We start from the raw sequence: 15,110 nt of genomic DNA, 5'->3' as shown, positions 1-15,110 counted from the left end.
TCGGCAGAACCGAAAGCTCAGCCAACCGCAAATACCCGAGGGCTTACACTTAAAAACAAATTCCAAAATTCCAACATGCAAGAGCTCTTTTACTCTCGCGAATAGATCTCGCTGTACCCCGAGTACACATTTAGTCCGGCCGCCGGACCTAATCGTCCGGCCATTACCACAATTGCCGTATCCGGGCCTTAACTGGCATGTAACCTGGTAAATGACTGGGCCGGATCTGGTCGGGTCCGGCCATACTACTGCCGGACTGTACCCGGAACATCGCAGTGAGACTGTCAAACCCATGATAAACCGAGCAAACATAACCTCAAAAATGTGATTTTTTTTGGTGTTCGATATTTTCTCTTACTCCCAATATTCGTAGTTTAACTTAATATACATAATTGCAAATCGCATTGCAAAACTTTGACGTGGTAAAAACTTTGAAGATAAAATATGCTTTCGTTTGTTTATAAGATTTGATACACGCAATACGAAATTTACTTTTTACGGCACCGTATCCGGTCAAGAAGCCAACTATGTTACGTGCCGTAAAATCTGGCGTGTTATTTTTGGTCCCGGGCCGTAATGCGTTTTCCAGACTTCGGACCGTACCCGGAAGTATCATTTGTACTCGGGACGTTTAATTCGATATTCGGGCCGGGCGATTTCTCTTTGCTCTTAATCAAACGAACGTAATATAAAAAGTAAACGCTGGACTCGCTTTTCAAAGTCGACGAGCTTGTGTTCCAGGCTAGCTTCTGGTCAAAGCGTAAGGTAACGGTTATAGATGTATTTTAAGAGTTGGTCATTAAGGGGGATTAATCTGTGGAGCTTGCGTGAGTTCGGATTTCGTTAAACCGCCAGCTTTTAAGGATCGGGGAGTTGAAAAAGTTTCTCTGGCTAAGCGGGTTAGTGTTTCAGCTCGTTGGATCTCAAAGAATATAAATAGGAAGAGAATTCGAAAGACGCTGATGAAATTGTTGAATGAAATAAAAACAATTTCTAATTAAGAAATCAGTCCAGAGCGATAGAATAATTAAATATAATTTTATCATACCTTCGCGGGTGAGAACTTATAGCAGAATTAATAACTGTGAGAAGAAATGGCTAAAATCACAGTCAACAAAACAGTGTATCACTAAACGATTTGTTGATATTTACCCACTGCTCTTTTTCTCAAAAAACGAAGCGCCAACGTCAGCTTCCTTCGCTTTTAGCAGTCATGCTCTAATGAGGATTTGCGCGCCTGGGAACATGCAAGTTTCATATACTCTCTTATCGCAAGATCGAAAGTCGTTTTTAGACGCGAATCGCACCGGAACTCCCAAAAGCCGGGAAAGGGAGCGCGATAAGACGACGAGGAATTTCTTGTAGTACTGCGCACGTTCTAAAGGAGGATGCGTATGTCTTTAAAAGTAAATAAACGTTATCTTACATGCATTTTGGTACAACAATGCTATCTTTATTAATCTATTTCAAAGACTAAATATACTTCAGGTTTTTTATAAAAAAAATTAGGTGCTATTTTTTCAAAGCAATATGTATAAAATCCCAAAGTATAAAGGAATTATTGTTTTATTGGAAAATGATTTTTTAGTGAAAACAAATTCATCACAATCCATTAAGGGGTCTGTAGCTCGAAATCGACATGTCATTAACAAAAAATGAAAACGCCGTGAAAGTCGCGCGATAAGTCAAAACCCGCGTTCGGGGCAGCAGTGTCAAGGGCGTTTTAGGGTGACCGAGCGTTTACGATTCAAAAGCTTGTCGAGGGTAATTGCCGCGGAATTGGTTTCAGAATATTTTTACGAGTACGATCTCGCTCGCGATTCACTCGTCACAATATCATTCGAATTCTTTATTGAATCGTCATTGACACGCAATATAAATGGCCCTCTGTATAGTTTATTGAGATAATTTGATAAAATTATAACAATGCAACCTTGAATATAATGCCATAATATTTAATGCTAGATACTGCGCCGTTCTATAACTTTCTCGTTCGTGCAATTCCGATCTCATGCGTAAGAAAGCGACAAACTGTTCTTTGCTATGCCACAGTTTGATTGTCTGGCATTAAGGGAGTCATTACTCAAGAATAATTACATTGCCGTAATTGATGTCTCGAAAAATCACCAGCCCTCCAGATATTTTGCTAACAACGCAGCACAAAGCTTCCCCCGATTAGTCTTTTCCACTCGGATAGGCCCGCTTCGTATGGCATTATCATATACGCGCATTTATTACGCCAGGGAGCAGTCAAAGACAGCCACAAAGGGTGCGCGGAAAACTAGAACCGACAAATAAGAGTCTCGAACTCTTATTAATATTCGGCTGGATGCTTGCTCGATGGAATTGCGGCATTTTTTTAGTTTGGAAGTTATTGGTGCACTGTGATTTGGATTATGTAAATGAATCTTATTATACAAGCAATACTTTACTCTATCACTATCTTCGTTTTTGAGGTTTTTAATTTGACTTTGAGATCGTTTTGTTTTTACAGTTCTACACAATTGTAAGTTGTGAAAAAAAAATGTTGAACATCAGTAATCAAGTTGTTTTTTCTTGCGTTTTAATTACACAATAAATTGAGAAATAGTGTTTCTAAAAGTGCATTTTACAGATCAGGCCCAAAATAAATTTGGCACCTTACTATTATGAAGGGAATTCGCACACAAATTTTTAGCTTGATTGATCTATTCTCTCAGAGATAATCGTGTAACACCAGAATTTTCATTAAAAAAACACGCAAAAATTGAACAAATTGTGCCCGCATTTCAAAAAAACGTAGAGGATAGGAATAAAAAAAAATTCGTTTTTTATTGTGTATGAGAGGAGACTCCTCCCAAAATTTCAGCCTGATCGGTCGAAAATGGCGTGAGATATCACATCTCACATATTTTTCGCGCACGAAACTATAATGGCACTTCCGTGTCACGGTCATGCCTATAAAAACGCTGACTGCTTCTATATTTTCATTCTCACTTTTTCCTCTTGAGAGAACTTTCTGATTCCACTATACCCTTATTTTTCGGACCTAACTGATATCGATTTCTACCAGGGAAGCGATATTATATTATTCTATTCCCATAAAAATGTTCACCTCAATCTTACTACTACTACTTTAAAGTTACTGCCCGACTTTCTTGAGATTCAGATATTATATTTACAACGCCTAGGCCATGTGCTTGTTTATTGATTGCTGAAAGTTAAACGGTTGTACTGAAGAAGAGTATTAATGGTTGTATGAAGTAGAGTAATTGTTTGTTTCCTCAAAGAGAATCAATATGCAGCTTCTTTTCTATGAAATATTTTAGTCAGATTGCTGATGGCACTAAAGAGCAAAATTTTCATTACTTTGCAGTTCTGCAATGAATTTAGCGTAATTTTAATGAGATTCACATATTTTACTAAATAAATACGCTCCCGTTTAAGTTTATAAATGTATACCAGTCCATCTCAGAAATATCAATTCAGCCGATAGAATTTCAAATGACCGCTGAGCTATTGTGTTAACTAATCTGTAGATACAGCTCGGCTGTAATATGCAAATGTAAATCGACAGGCAAATAATATGTTTATGAAAATTCAAGTATAAGCACAAAATTTATTGGCATAGACTGATAAGTTCGTCGCTTCGTATTTCTATACTTTAAATGTATATAAATTGTCACAAAATTCATCAAATCCTTTCAATGAAAATATCACGTTTACTTCACACTAAGCAGTATAAAGCTTTACTTTTATTTTTTTCTTACTTCTACAGCCACTGGCTTGCATATACACTCGCGCACCTGCACAAATGATCAAATGTCAATACAGAGTGCGGGTGTCGTGACACACGATGCAGCTGCCGTATCTATGTGTAAGTTTACGCGAGTTCAAGTTGACGCGTGTAAGGTATGATATCTTGTCATCGCACTTTCAGGACTTCGCGGTTTGACGTACCTACCTTCACAACAGTATAGATACAGTGGCGCACAAGGGGTAAGCGTCCCTCTACACCTTTTGCAAACTCCATGAATTTTAGAACAGTCTTGGAAGGAAACGTGCCACTCTTGTCGGGTTCAAAGGGCGGTATATGAATGGCATTTAATATTGTCGAGTAGAAGATTAAATTTTGAAAAAGTTTTGGTTAGATCATTGAAGGAACAAGGACTTTTAAGAGTGCTCCACTTTTATGTTGGTATAGTTTGAATTTTTAGCAGCGCCCCCATGTTTCACTCCAATAATCAATAATGATTTAAACAAGCTTACCAGTCGAAAAGTGGGCGTTAGTGAGTTTCAGCACGTGTAGAAGGTATCAAAAAATATTACAAAATTAAGTTTCTTATATAAAAGTTTAAATTAACCTTTAATTTCGTCGGACAAATTTTATGAAGCAGTGGCTATTTTGTTAACTACAATTCGACTTTTTCCAAGAAAATACGTCGTTATTATTTAATTTTAATTGCTAAATTTTTTCAAACATTCCTTAGTACTTATTGCAAGCGCTGAAACTCGATTTACGGTAATAAAGCTCGTCAATTAATTATAATAAACGAAAAATGTTTTTTCCGCTATGTGGCCGGTCACTCAATAGTACAACACTCTTAAGAGTTCACTTTGGAAAAGTATGGGTCTGGAATATTTGGAGCGGGCGAAGTAGGAGAAGTAATAGATCCTGAATCGAGCTAGCTTTCAGACCTATAAATATGACCGACCATTCGGCAGCAGTTTCAGCTTCTTTCGACACTTGAAATGAAGCATCACCATGGCGAGTCCAGCAGCAGTTTTGGATGATAATCTGGAGAAAGCTTCGGCTACAAATCGACAAATACGGGTGGCTAAACGCCAGTTGGGTCGTAACTTCCCTATTCAGGATGTTCAGTTCGTTTTATTCGTTCAAGTAGTGTAGGTATAAATTTAGGCTTTTTGAATTTCGCGCCGCTGCGCGCTCTCCGTTGCGACGTTGAGAGCGCGCGCGCATGCGTCGAGTTGCGCGCCGCCGGCCCCGCTCGCGAGCGCGCGAAGGGCCCGCGCGCGCGGATTCCTGTTAGGACTGCCTAGCGCTTCGCACGTTTGGCTTCCTTACGCTTTTCGATTTTTTTTCTTTGTACGGTGAGCCAGTGACTTGTTCTTCTCAGAGCTATCACTGTTCACTTCGTTCTGCGCCGTGTTTGTAGTGTTTAGCGGAAAATTCGCGATCGCGTCGTTCGCGTGTGTGTATTTGTGCGAGTGTGTGAGTGTGCCTCGAGGCGATAGTCTTAAGGTTTGTTGGCGAAGGCGTCCACGTGTTGTACGTGACTCCTTCGGGGCGAGCGTCTGGCTCCTCGTGCCATGCGTCTGGCTCCCCGAGACGTCGGGGCGCGCTTGGTGCACGGTTGCGGACCATCCTTTCGCTCCCCAGGCCCGGCTTCCAGACCTCCAGGACCAGGACGGAAGCAGCGGCGGACTACGACGAGGCCTGCTCAACGCCCTCTTCAGCGGCGGTTTTTGCTTTCGTCTTTGCGGTAAGAGAGCTCTCTCTGCGTGCGGAAAAGGTACCTCGCGTCTTTGCGTTTTGCGTGCGTTCTTTCACATGAGTTTTTTCTCTTTTAGAGTCACTGTTCTCTTTCTTTTATTTGTATAGTTTCTCTTTCCTTATTTTCAATAAAGCTTACACTTGCTGAGGCTTTTCCCTCTAAACCGTGAGGGTTTTTTACGCCAAAGCAAGTGCTTTTTGTGTACCTCAAAATCGCGTGTGTTAATTAAAAAGAACCCTTCACTCACTCAACCCTTTCCTTTTGTCGGAACTCACTCTGAGTTCTTTCACTCGTTCTAAGATTATTAAACACAGGACAAATAATATTTTTTGACACTCTGTGTGCGAAATTCGATTTCTCCTAGCTGCGTAGCGTGCGCGAAACGCCTGATTTTCACACTGTGAAATGCAGATTTCGCGCACGAAGAGCTCATCTGCTAAGAAAGTAGATTCGCACACTCGTGTCAAAAAATAGTATACGATACTCGTGCGCGTAGGTGATCATCACACTCGATTTTTTGTCGATACGAAATACGCTGCGAAGATCACCTTCTTCGCGCACTCGTATTTTAATATACTATTGTATTACTCTTATTTGTGTGTTATTGGGTGTTGCAGGAGAATTTTCATTTATTTATTTGTTACATTTAATCTCGCAGTTTAAGAACAAAAGCATATTATTATACACATCACAAGCTAATTATTACACATCTCGCAATCTCACAACGCATCGCTAGACTAATTGCATTTATATTTATATATAATGTCCCGATTTGGAAGTTTCTATTGGGAGTTTAAACTTGGTTCGCGCGCTCGGTTCGTGCGCTTGAAGGTTAACAAAGATGGCGGCCAGAAAGTCTCCGAAATACACAGGGCTCTTATGGAGCTTCATTAAAAAATGTAGAAATATAAACATTTACACAATAAACAATCTTGTCAGTGTCCTTAGACACTCCGTGTGAATAGAGTGAGGCTACACCGTCGTCAAGAAACATGATAGAAGGCCAGAACGTTATAAATTCTGGCATGATTAACATGTGTGGTGCTCCGTAAAAGCTCCAGAAAAAATTGAGCTATATTCATTAGTTTTACAAACAAGTTCTTTGAAATCCAAGCCTTATCTGGTCACAGAGATATTGTTAATAAAATGAAAACGATTAAAATGACATAGAAGTGGTAGTTGAAAAATGGACTGTTCGTACTCTTGCTCAGATACTCAAAATAATTTTTTTACAGTCAATTTGTAGTAAATATAGTTCCTTTGCTCAGTACTGAGTAAAAACTCAATGATAGAATTTTTGCATTTTGGAATTACAACCCTTGAGGAACGAATTAGTGCAGCAGACTCTTTTTTTAGTAACTTTTCTGTATTCAGTAAAAAAATACATTTCGCCCTAGATAATAGTCAACTTTAGAAGTTGATTTAAGGAGTTCACATACAATTTACAATAATTGTTATTCAAAAATTGACTGAAAATACTGAACTCTCATATACCATCAATATAAACAGAGACTTTGTTGACGCCATGTTTCTTAATTCCCGAAGCTGCCGCTAGTATCGAATTGCAACTTTAAACTCCCAACCTGTACACAGCGCAGCGCAGGCACAACGCAAGCGCAGCGCGAAACAGAACTGCGAACAGTTTTTTGCACTTGCGAGTGGAGTTTACGAGTCACCCTCTAGCGGCAATAAGTCATCAGGCGAATTTTTTTCGTCGGGTTGAGTTATGACGAATTTTTTAGCTCTGTCGGTAATTTTTTACCGACGGAGCACAGCGAGTCAGAGCGAAGTGAAATTTTTACTATATACTGGTACAGCAATTTTCGATGAATGTATAGTAAATTTTCACACAAATATACTAAATGTTCTGCATAGGTTGAATTTGTCTCCCGATTAGGATAAAGTATAGTAATTTTTAGTGATACATTTCTCTCCATGTATGATACAAAGTTACTAATCTAGAATATTCCATTTTTTGAAGCGCAGCGATAAGCGAGAATATACGAAAAATTGCATGCAGTATCGCCATTAGGCCAGACTGAGTTCCGTGGTCTGCAATAGCGTTGTGCTTTACGACTGCACCAATGACTTCAGCAATATATTGCGGTAGACTGGCATATTTTTACGACTATCCCTCTATATATCATTCGAAAATTATTATCCCTTATTTTTAATGCTGACAGTGATAAACATGCGACATGCCTAATAAATACAAAAGTTACGAGGCCATTTCATTTGGATTACGGCTGTTTTAAAAATAAATTTCCACGATGCCCCCCTGTATTTTCATCATTAAAATAAAGTTTTGCTGCAAAAACATTTCAGTGAAATTTCCAGCGCAGCTTTTTTAAATATATTTTTGAAATAGGGTTACCTGCTTTTCACGCATCTTTAACATATTTTATTCAACTGAACGAAGAGCAAAAAAGTATGACACAGCGAGCGTAAAAGAAAAACAATTTCCCGATCCGTATACTATCCACGAAAATCCATATTTAAACCGAGCGTGTGATGCACCCTACATCCTTGCGGTCGCGCGCATGAAAAAAGACGAGGAAACATATAGAATGTATCAGTAAAAAAACAAGCAAACGAGCAGAGGGTTGGCTCGCTCGGGCTTAGGATTCTGACTCTTGCGATTAAAGTCGTCCTCTGGGGGTTGAAACTCTTCGCTTTCTCTTCGTCGACCAGAGGATCTTTGATGACGGAATCACGACGATTAAGGTATGACACATGCGGCTATTAGGGAAGCTTTTCATATCGAGAATGTGCTTTAGCCAGAGGGTTGTGTTTTTATCGGAGTCGTAAATCATGGGCTAGAAGAATATTAATTTCCGTATATTGGATATGTTCTCTATGGTATCTTTTATTATTTTTGATTTTTAGTTTTTGTATATGCTTATGGCGAATATCTTTCAGATTAATTTCCTAAATTATAGTTTTGAAATGTATTTTCTAGCTTGCTTCTTCTTGTTAACCCGCTCTTGTGACAATCATATTTAATTCATTCATTATACGATTTTTCGATCCTTATGTGATACTTATCCTCAAAAAGTGAAGTATCTAAGTTATCAGCCTAAATAAAATCAACTTTTAAAATAATGCGATGATGTGTTGAAAATTTACATAAAATCAACAACATAAAAGCATCATCTGTACTTAACTAAAATACTAGTTTATGATTATTATAAAATATGATTTAGAATAAAAATAAAAAAAAAATTCAAGAACTTATAACATCAATGAGTTTAGTCTAGGCCGTATACTATAGTGTACGAGCTTGAGTGTACAATATTAACCTTAACTATATATAAGCTTTGTAATGTCTTATTACATCAGATAGGATCATTTTACAATATTATTTGACTACGTCAACTAACAAGGAGGCGATCGAAATCTAGTTTAATTTTAACGATTCTACGAGAACCGCTTCACGGTGTTAAACTATGACACAAAAGCTCATACATTGGTTCAACGGCCCTGAATCTCTGAAATATATGACAAATATTTTCGGTCACCCAAACATTGCATAACAAAATGAAAATCAATTTTTTATGCATTTTTCACTACTAATCAAGTAAGATGTCAGGTCTGCTGTTGAATGTTACATCAAAAAATTAATTAAAGAATTAGACTATTTCGGTTTTCTAAAATTAGCGCGAAAAATCTTAATTATTGTTTACAGTTCTAGTGAAACGGATCTAAATTAATAATAAAATCGCATTGACACACCTTCGTCTTGGATAATTTTCATACACGCATTTGAAGATAACATCTAAATAACTAGCAGCAAAATGAATCACTAAACGGTGGTGAAGAATGATAACATAACAGCGAGGCATCCATATTAATCAATGCATCACCGGGACAACACTAATTGCAATAATTGATTAGTTTACTCACAGAGACGTATGTAGAGCAGATATTGCATCGGCGCGCGAGCGGCAGTGTCGAGTATACTGCCTCGCGTCGCCAACATGCACATAGAGAACTCGACGGCCATCGAGGATATGAAGATAGCCAGATAGCCGAGTATGTACTCCCATAGCAGCAGAACGCACTGGATGCTCCGATCCCATTCTAGGATGCCCAGGAGGACGCCCAAGACTATCACCCTGAAAAAAGAGATAACGAAAGTCAGTCAAATTGGGGTCAGCCGATTTATCTGTATCCGCACGCGCTACTCTGGGGAATTTTATGGAGTTAGATGCCTCACATTGAATGGAATGGACGTACGACGGAGATAAAAATGGGCGAGAAAGCTTCCGCTTTTTCGTACGTCTTATGGTTTACTATTCGGGAAGATAAATTTTCTTTTATGAGCTGACATTTCAGATTCGAGACAAATGTGGAGGATATAAAAAATACTTCTAACGTTATTCGTCGGATTTTCATGTGTTCACTAACAAGGAGGCTCAGGAATTCTATTCGAAAGCAATCTGTATTCTATAAGAGGTGATTGAGTAATTGCGTTAATCTGAAATCGGATTTTAATTTTTAACAAATTATCGTGGATGTGATCAAAATTACTTTTGGCGTAAATTCATACTGTTATGCTATATTTCAATCATCCATTTTCACGCTCATAAATATATCACTGCAACACAGCAGAAATGTGTTCAGTATTTGGTTGTTAAATAGATGATTATAAGCTATTCATTCATTATCCGGGTCTAAACGTATCATTCACTAGATTAAATATCAATCATTTACTTATACCGCATGTAAATATGTATATCGAATAATGTATGGTATTTGTGATAATTAATTTAATTAAATATACGTCCAGTTGATACATTAGTTCGATTTCAGTTATCCTGTAATCGTCACTGTCTCGCACTGCATTCACTGAAGCTCATTTTTGATGCAGAACGTGTAATTTCCATATTCGTTATACATATAGCTAAAAATTCACGCGGCTGTGATAACCGGCAGTAGACTACGATTTTGGCATTTTGATGCGCTTGTAATCTCGATTACCAAATAATTAATGCGTGAAAATCGACGCGCTTGAGATTCTAATTAGTTTTGATTCGAGGATTGGTTATTTCGTTACTTTATTCATACTTCAATTTTTTTGGGGACTTAATGGATTTAGGCTTCTTCATCTTTGCCTAAGAAAAAACCACTGCCAACTCTTTGACAGGTAGCTTCCGCCAACAAAATTTATAGTTCCAATAGATAAAACAAAATAAATTGTTCAAGTATACAGTATGTTAATGATTTATAAAATACTTCCAATATTAATTATTTTATTGAAGGAGCATCCGTCACAATATTAAATCATATAATCATAAAAACATTTAAACCTCAATATTTTAAATATCATAGGGTTCTCGTAATCTCACAAAATCATGAATTTTCTCAAACCATTCTGAACTTTAGTTAGCGAGTTATGATTCAGGTTTATCAAAAAGAGTAATTTTCAGTTATACAGGGTATACAGGATGAAAGACAAAAAATTTGAATCCTAATATCTTTTAAACTAAACGGTTTTATAAGCTGTAAACCTATCCGAAGTGACCAAAAAATTTCAACCATATACGCACATACATACACACATCCATCCGAACGGACATTTTCTAAAAACGCATGATTCGAACTCTATACACGTTCAAATGCGTTTCTACGAAGTTTTAGCAAAACTGAAAATTTTACTATTTCAAAGCTTCCTGTAGGAGAAAGCAAAAATATATCTCTTGAAACCAATACTAAAATAAAATTATTTTAAAATAATACACACACACACACACACACATATATATATATATATATATATATATATATATATATATATATATATATATATATATATATATATATATATACACACACACACACACGCACGCACACATTTGAGTATTGTATTTTTCAAGAAACGATTGAAGTACAGTAAATGCATAATATTTTGGTATTACTATAGTCGTGGTCTAATAAACAATGTCAGAATAATTTGCTTCTTGCATAAAGCCTCTCGACCTACAACAATAATTTTCCATCTTCAATCTATTTTCGGAGTCGGGTCTGAGCCGCCGTCAAGGTAGAACGTGTTTATATTCTCGGGCGTCAGAGCTTAAATCAGTCAACATTCCGCCGCTTGTGATAGTGTGCTCGGTTACAGTGAAGTTAAACAAAGTTGTGCTTCGGCACTTTTAGTGCCTTAAAGTGCAAAACTTTCTTACCACAGCAATGAGCTCTTCCGACAACGGGGGTGCTCTTGCAACTCAGAGTTCCCCACATAAACCAAATGACTCCATGAAAAGCAAATCCTTGTTATCGTACTCTCAAGTTACTGAACAATCAATGTTTCCTAAAAAGGAGCAAGCCATCATCACTGACTCTGTAGACGGATTACAAATCAAAGATTATGTTCTCGCCATTGGCGGCCTTGTTGGTCCCGAAAATATACGATTCGCCTCAAGAATTTCCCAAGGCCGAGTCTGTTTATATCTTAGTACCCGTGAGCTCGCTGACAAAGTCACGGCCAAAGACACGCCAATACACATCGGCCCTCATTCTCTCACATTGAGACCGCTTGTTTCAAAATCCAAGAGAATCATCATTTCTAACGTATGTCCTATCATACCGCACTCAGTACTTATGAATAAGCTACTAGAATACGAAATCAAGCCCGTTTCACAGATATCTTTTCTCAGGGCTGGTATTAACGAACCAAACTACTCGCACATTATGAGTTTTCGTCGGCAAATGTACATTCATACGGACGACGTCTCCAAGATTCCAGATTCAATACAAATCAATTTTGACGACACCACATACTGGATATATCTCTCGAGCGACAAGCTTAATTGTTTCTTATGCAAAGAAGAGGGGCATTTAGCCAAACACTGTCACAATCTAAACCAATATCAAAATTTAGATGCAACCACAGAAAATCAAGCCGATCCTAACTCTGCTCCTCCTTTCTCTGACCAATCTATTCTATCGGATATTAACTCCGAAGCACCGTCATCACAAGACCAATTAAGTCCTACTCCTGTCCTCAACCCAGAACCCACAGATAAACTAACTTCGCAACCTCTCTCCTTGGAACAAATGCCCACTAAGCAATTGAACTCAGGCTTCAAACGCCCTTTAAGTGTATCTTCTCAAGCAAGCAGTACAGAACAACAAACGAAACAACCCAAAACGAATTTACCAATAACTCATAAGCGCAGGCAACAACAAGATAAGAAACTGTGCTCCATCTCGGAAATCGACGCTCAACTAGAATCTGCTAAGATGTATACCTCCCAAAATTCAAATGCTTATCCTATCGACTTAGATAAATTCAAAGACTTCCTTCTTTCTACATACGGCAACTCAAATATTTTAGAAATTGCAAAAACATATACCGAAAACACCAATGGCCTTATTTTGATGTTGGATGATGCCTATGGATATTCCAACAGCAGAACCTTGAAATCAAGAATCACAAGGATTAAAAAGAAAATTTTGAATGATTCCACTTCTGCATCTGAGGAATCCAACGACGATTCAGAGCACGCTTTGCAGCCTAAAAATGGATAGTTCAACGCAAACTTCACTAACTAACTTCAATCTCAAGATTGTCTTTTGGAACGCCAGAAGTATTTCCCTCCGAAAAGAAGAACTTCCTGATCTCCTTAAAGATATTGACATTCTTGTGTGCGTCGAGAGCTGGTTAAACAACAAGTGTACCAATTTCCAATTTCCAGGATTTGTTACGTTTCGAAAGGATAGGGTAAGATCCTCAGGGGGAGGTCTCCTTCTCCTCATACGAAAAAACATTGCGTATAAAGAAATCGATAATCTAATTATTCCAAATGAATCGGTCGAATTTTGTGGTGTCCGTATCACAAACACCTCTCCGAGTTTGAACTTGTATGCATGCTATAGAGCCCCTGGTGTCGCCTTAAGCCTTGAGAACTGGGAAACACTTTTTGCAAATTTTGATCCAAATCAGAACAATGTTTTAATGGGAGATTTCAATTCTCATCACCACATTTGGAATTGTAAAAAAACAGATACTAATGGTAAAAATCTCCTTCAATGTATAAAAAATTCTAATTTTTACATTCACAACACTGACACGCTCACACATATCGATACTACCTCTTCATCAAACATCGACCTTATTATTTCCAGTATCTCGTTAATAGATCGCATCGAAACTCAGGCTCATAGCGACACTTTAGGCTCCGACCATTACCCGATTTATGTATTGCTAAACACCCAATAATCGATTTACCTTCAAAAATCTCTTAAAATCAGGTCGCTTCGCACTAATTGGGTTAATGTAGACAATGATCTTCAATCAAATTATCTCTCTTTTTTCTCGGCGAATTTTGACTCTCTAAGTCCCATGAAAAAATACGAATTTTTTGTTGAAACTGTCTCGAACGCTATCATGCAAAATACACCTCAAAAGAAAATTGTAAACCCGAGAATTCACAGGAACCCAGTTTCCTGGTGGGACTCGGAGTGTCAAAATATTAAAGATATGAGAAACCAAGCCTTCAAAAAAATGGGAAAAGTCACGAAACTTAAACGACTTTATAGAATTCAAAAGACTTAGGGCCATCGCACGCAAGACTTTCAAAAGAAAAAAGAGAGACGATTTCATTGAATTTGCACAGAGTCTTAGCTGTCTTTCTAGCAATAAATACGTATGGGAAAAATCCAAAATTCTGAAAAACAAATGGGTCAAGGTTACGCCGTCACACCTGACTCAAAATCTTCAGACCGAGAATAAAATCAAAGCAATAAACAAAATTTGCCCTCCGTGGGTACCGACTAATCCCGATTTCATGCCTACCTGTCAAGATAACTCTTTCCTCGAATCAGAAATTACCTTTGCTGAATTTAACCTTGCACTCGACTCTCGAAAATCAAGTTCTTCTCCGGGACTTGATGGTATCGATTACTTCACTTTAAAAAACCTCCCTATCAACTACAAGCTCATTCTTATCGATATCTACAACGAAATGTTTAGAACAGGCCACTTTCCGAAAGATTGGAAAAAATCATTTGTTCATCTAATTTCCAAATCTGACGGAGTCAACTATCGACCTATTTCCCTCACATCTTCACTGTGCAAGCTTTTTGAGACAATTATTAAAAATAAACTTCAATGGTGATTGAAAAACAAAACATTCTTCCAAGCTTTCAGAGCGGATTTAGAAAAGGACAATCCTGTACAGACAATATACTCAATCTAACCATTAAAATTCAAGAAGCTTTTAAGAAAAAACAAAATCTTTTTTCTGTATTCCTCGACGTGAGTGGCGCCTTTGACAACGTCAACATTGAACTCTTATTGATTAAACTCGCAGACTTAGGCTGTCCATCCAAAATGATTAATTTTATCAAATTTCTGACTTACGAAAGACAGATTTTCTCTGAAATTTCCAATGAGTTCAGACTATCGTACAAAGGCGTCCCTCAAGGGGGTGTCCTTAGCCCTCTCTTATTTATTATCTATGTCAGCTCCATCATGAACGACATCCCTAAAACAGTCTCTGTGCTACAATTTGCAGACGATATATCACTCTGCTCAAAAAACATAAACTCTCTAAAAAAGGCCATCAAGATTATTGACAAACAGCTTTCACACCTTGGACTTGATCTAGCTCC

General features: G+C 37.8%; 1 protein-coding gene across 11 annotated transcripts in view; it reads right to left on the bottom strand.

Annotated features, from left to right (window-relative positions):
* The window catches only part of LOC100116185 (sn1-specific diacylglycerol lipase alpha), a 106,503-nt gene that overhangs the window by 30,238 nt on the left and 61,155 nt on the right, over positions 1–15,110 (bottom strand). For all 11 annotated transcript variants that reach the window (XM_031920756.2, XM_031920755.2, XM_031920754.2 and 8 more), the window contains one exon: positions 9,399–9,610. In XM_031920756.2, the coding sequence (XP_031776616.1) occupies positions 9,399–9,610 (212 nt within the window). The remainder of the gene's footprint in view (positions 1–9,398; positions 9,611–15,110) is intronic.

Source organism: Nasonia vitripennis, chromosome 1, assembly GCF_009193385.2.
Source record: "Nasonia vitripennis strain AsymCx chromosome 1, Nvit_psr_1.1, whole genome shotgun sequence".
NCBI lineage: Eukaryota > Metazoa > Arthropoda > Insecta > Hymenoptera > Pteromalidae > Nasonia > Nasonia vitripennis.
The sequence above is the reverse complement of the archived record's forward strand: the minus strand, read 5'-3'. Positions and strand labels throughout refer to the sequence as shown.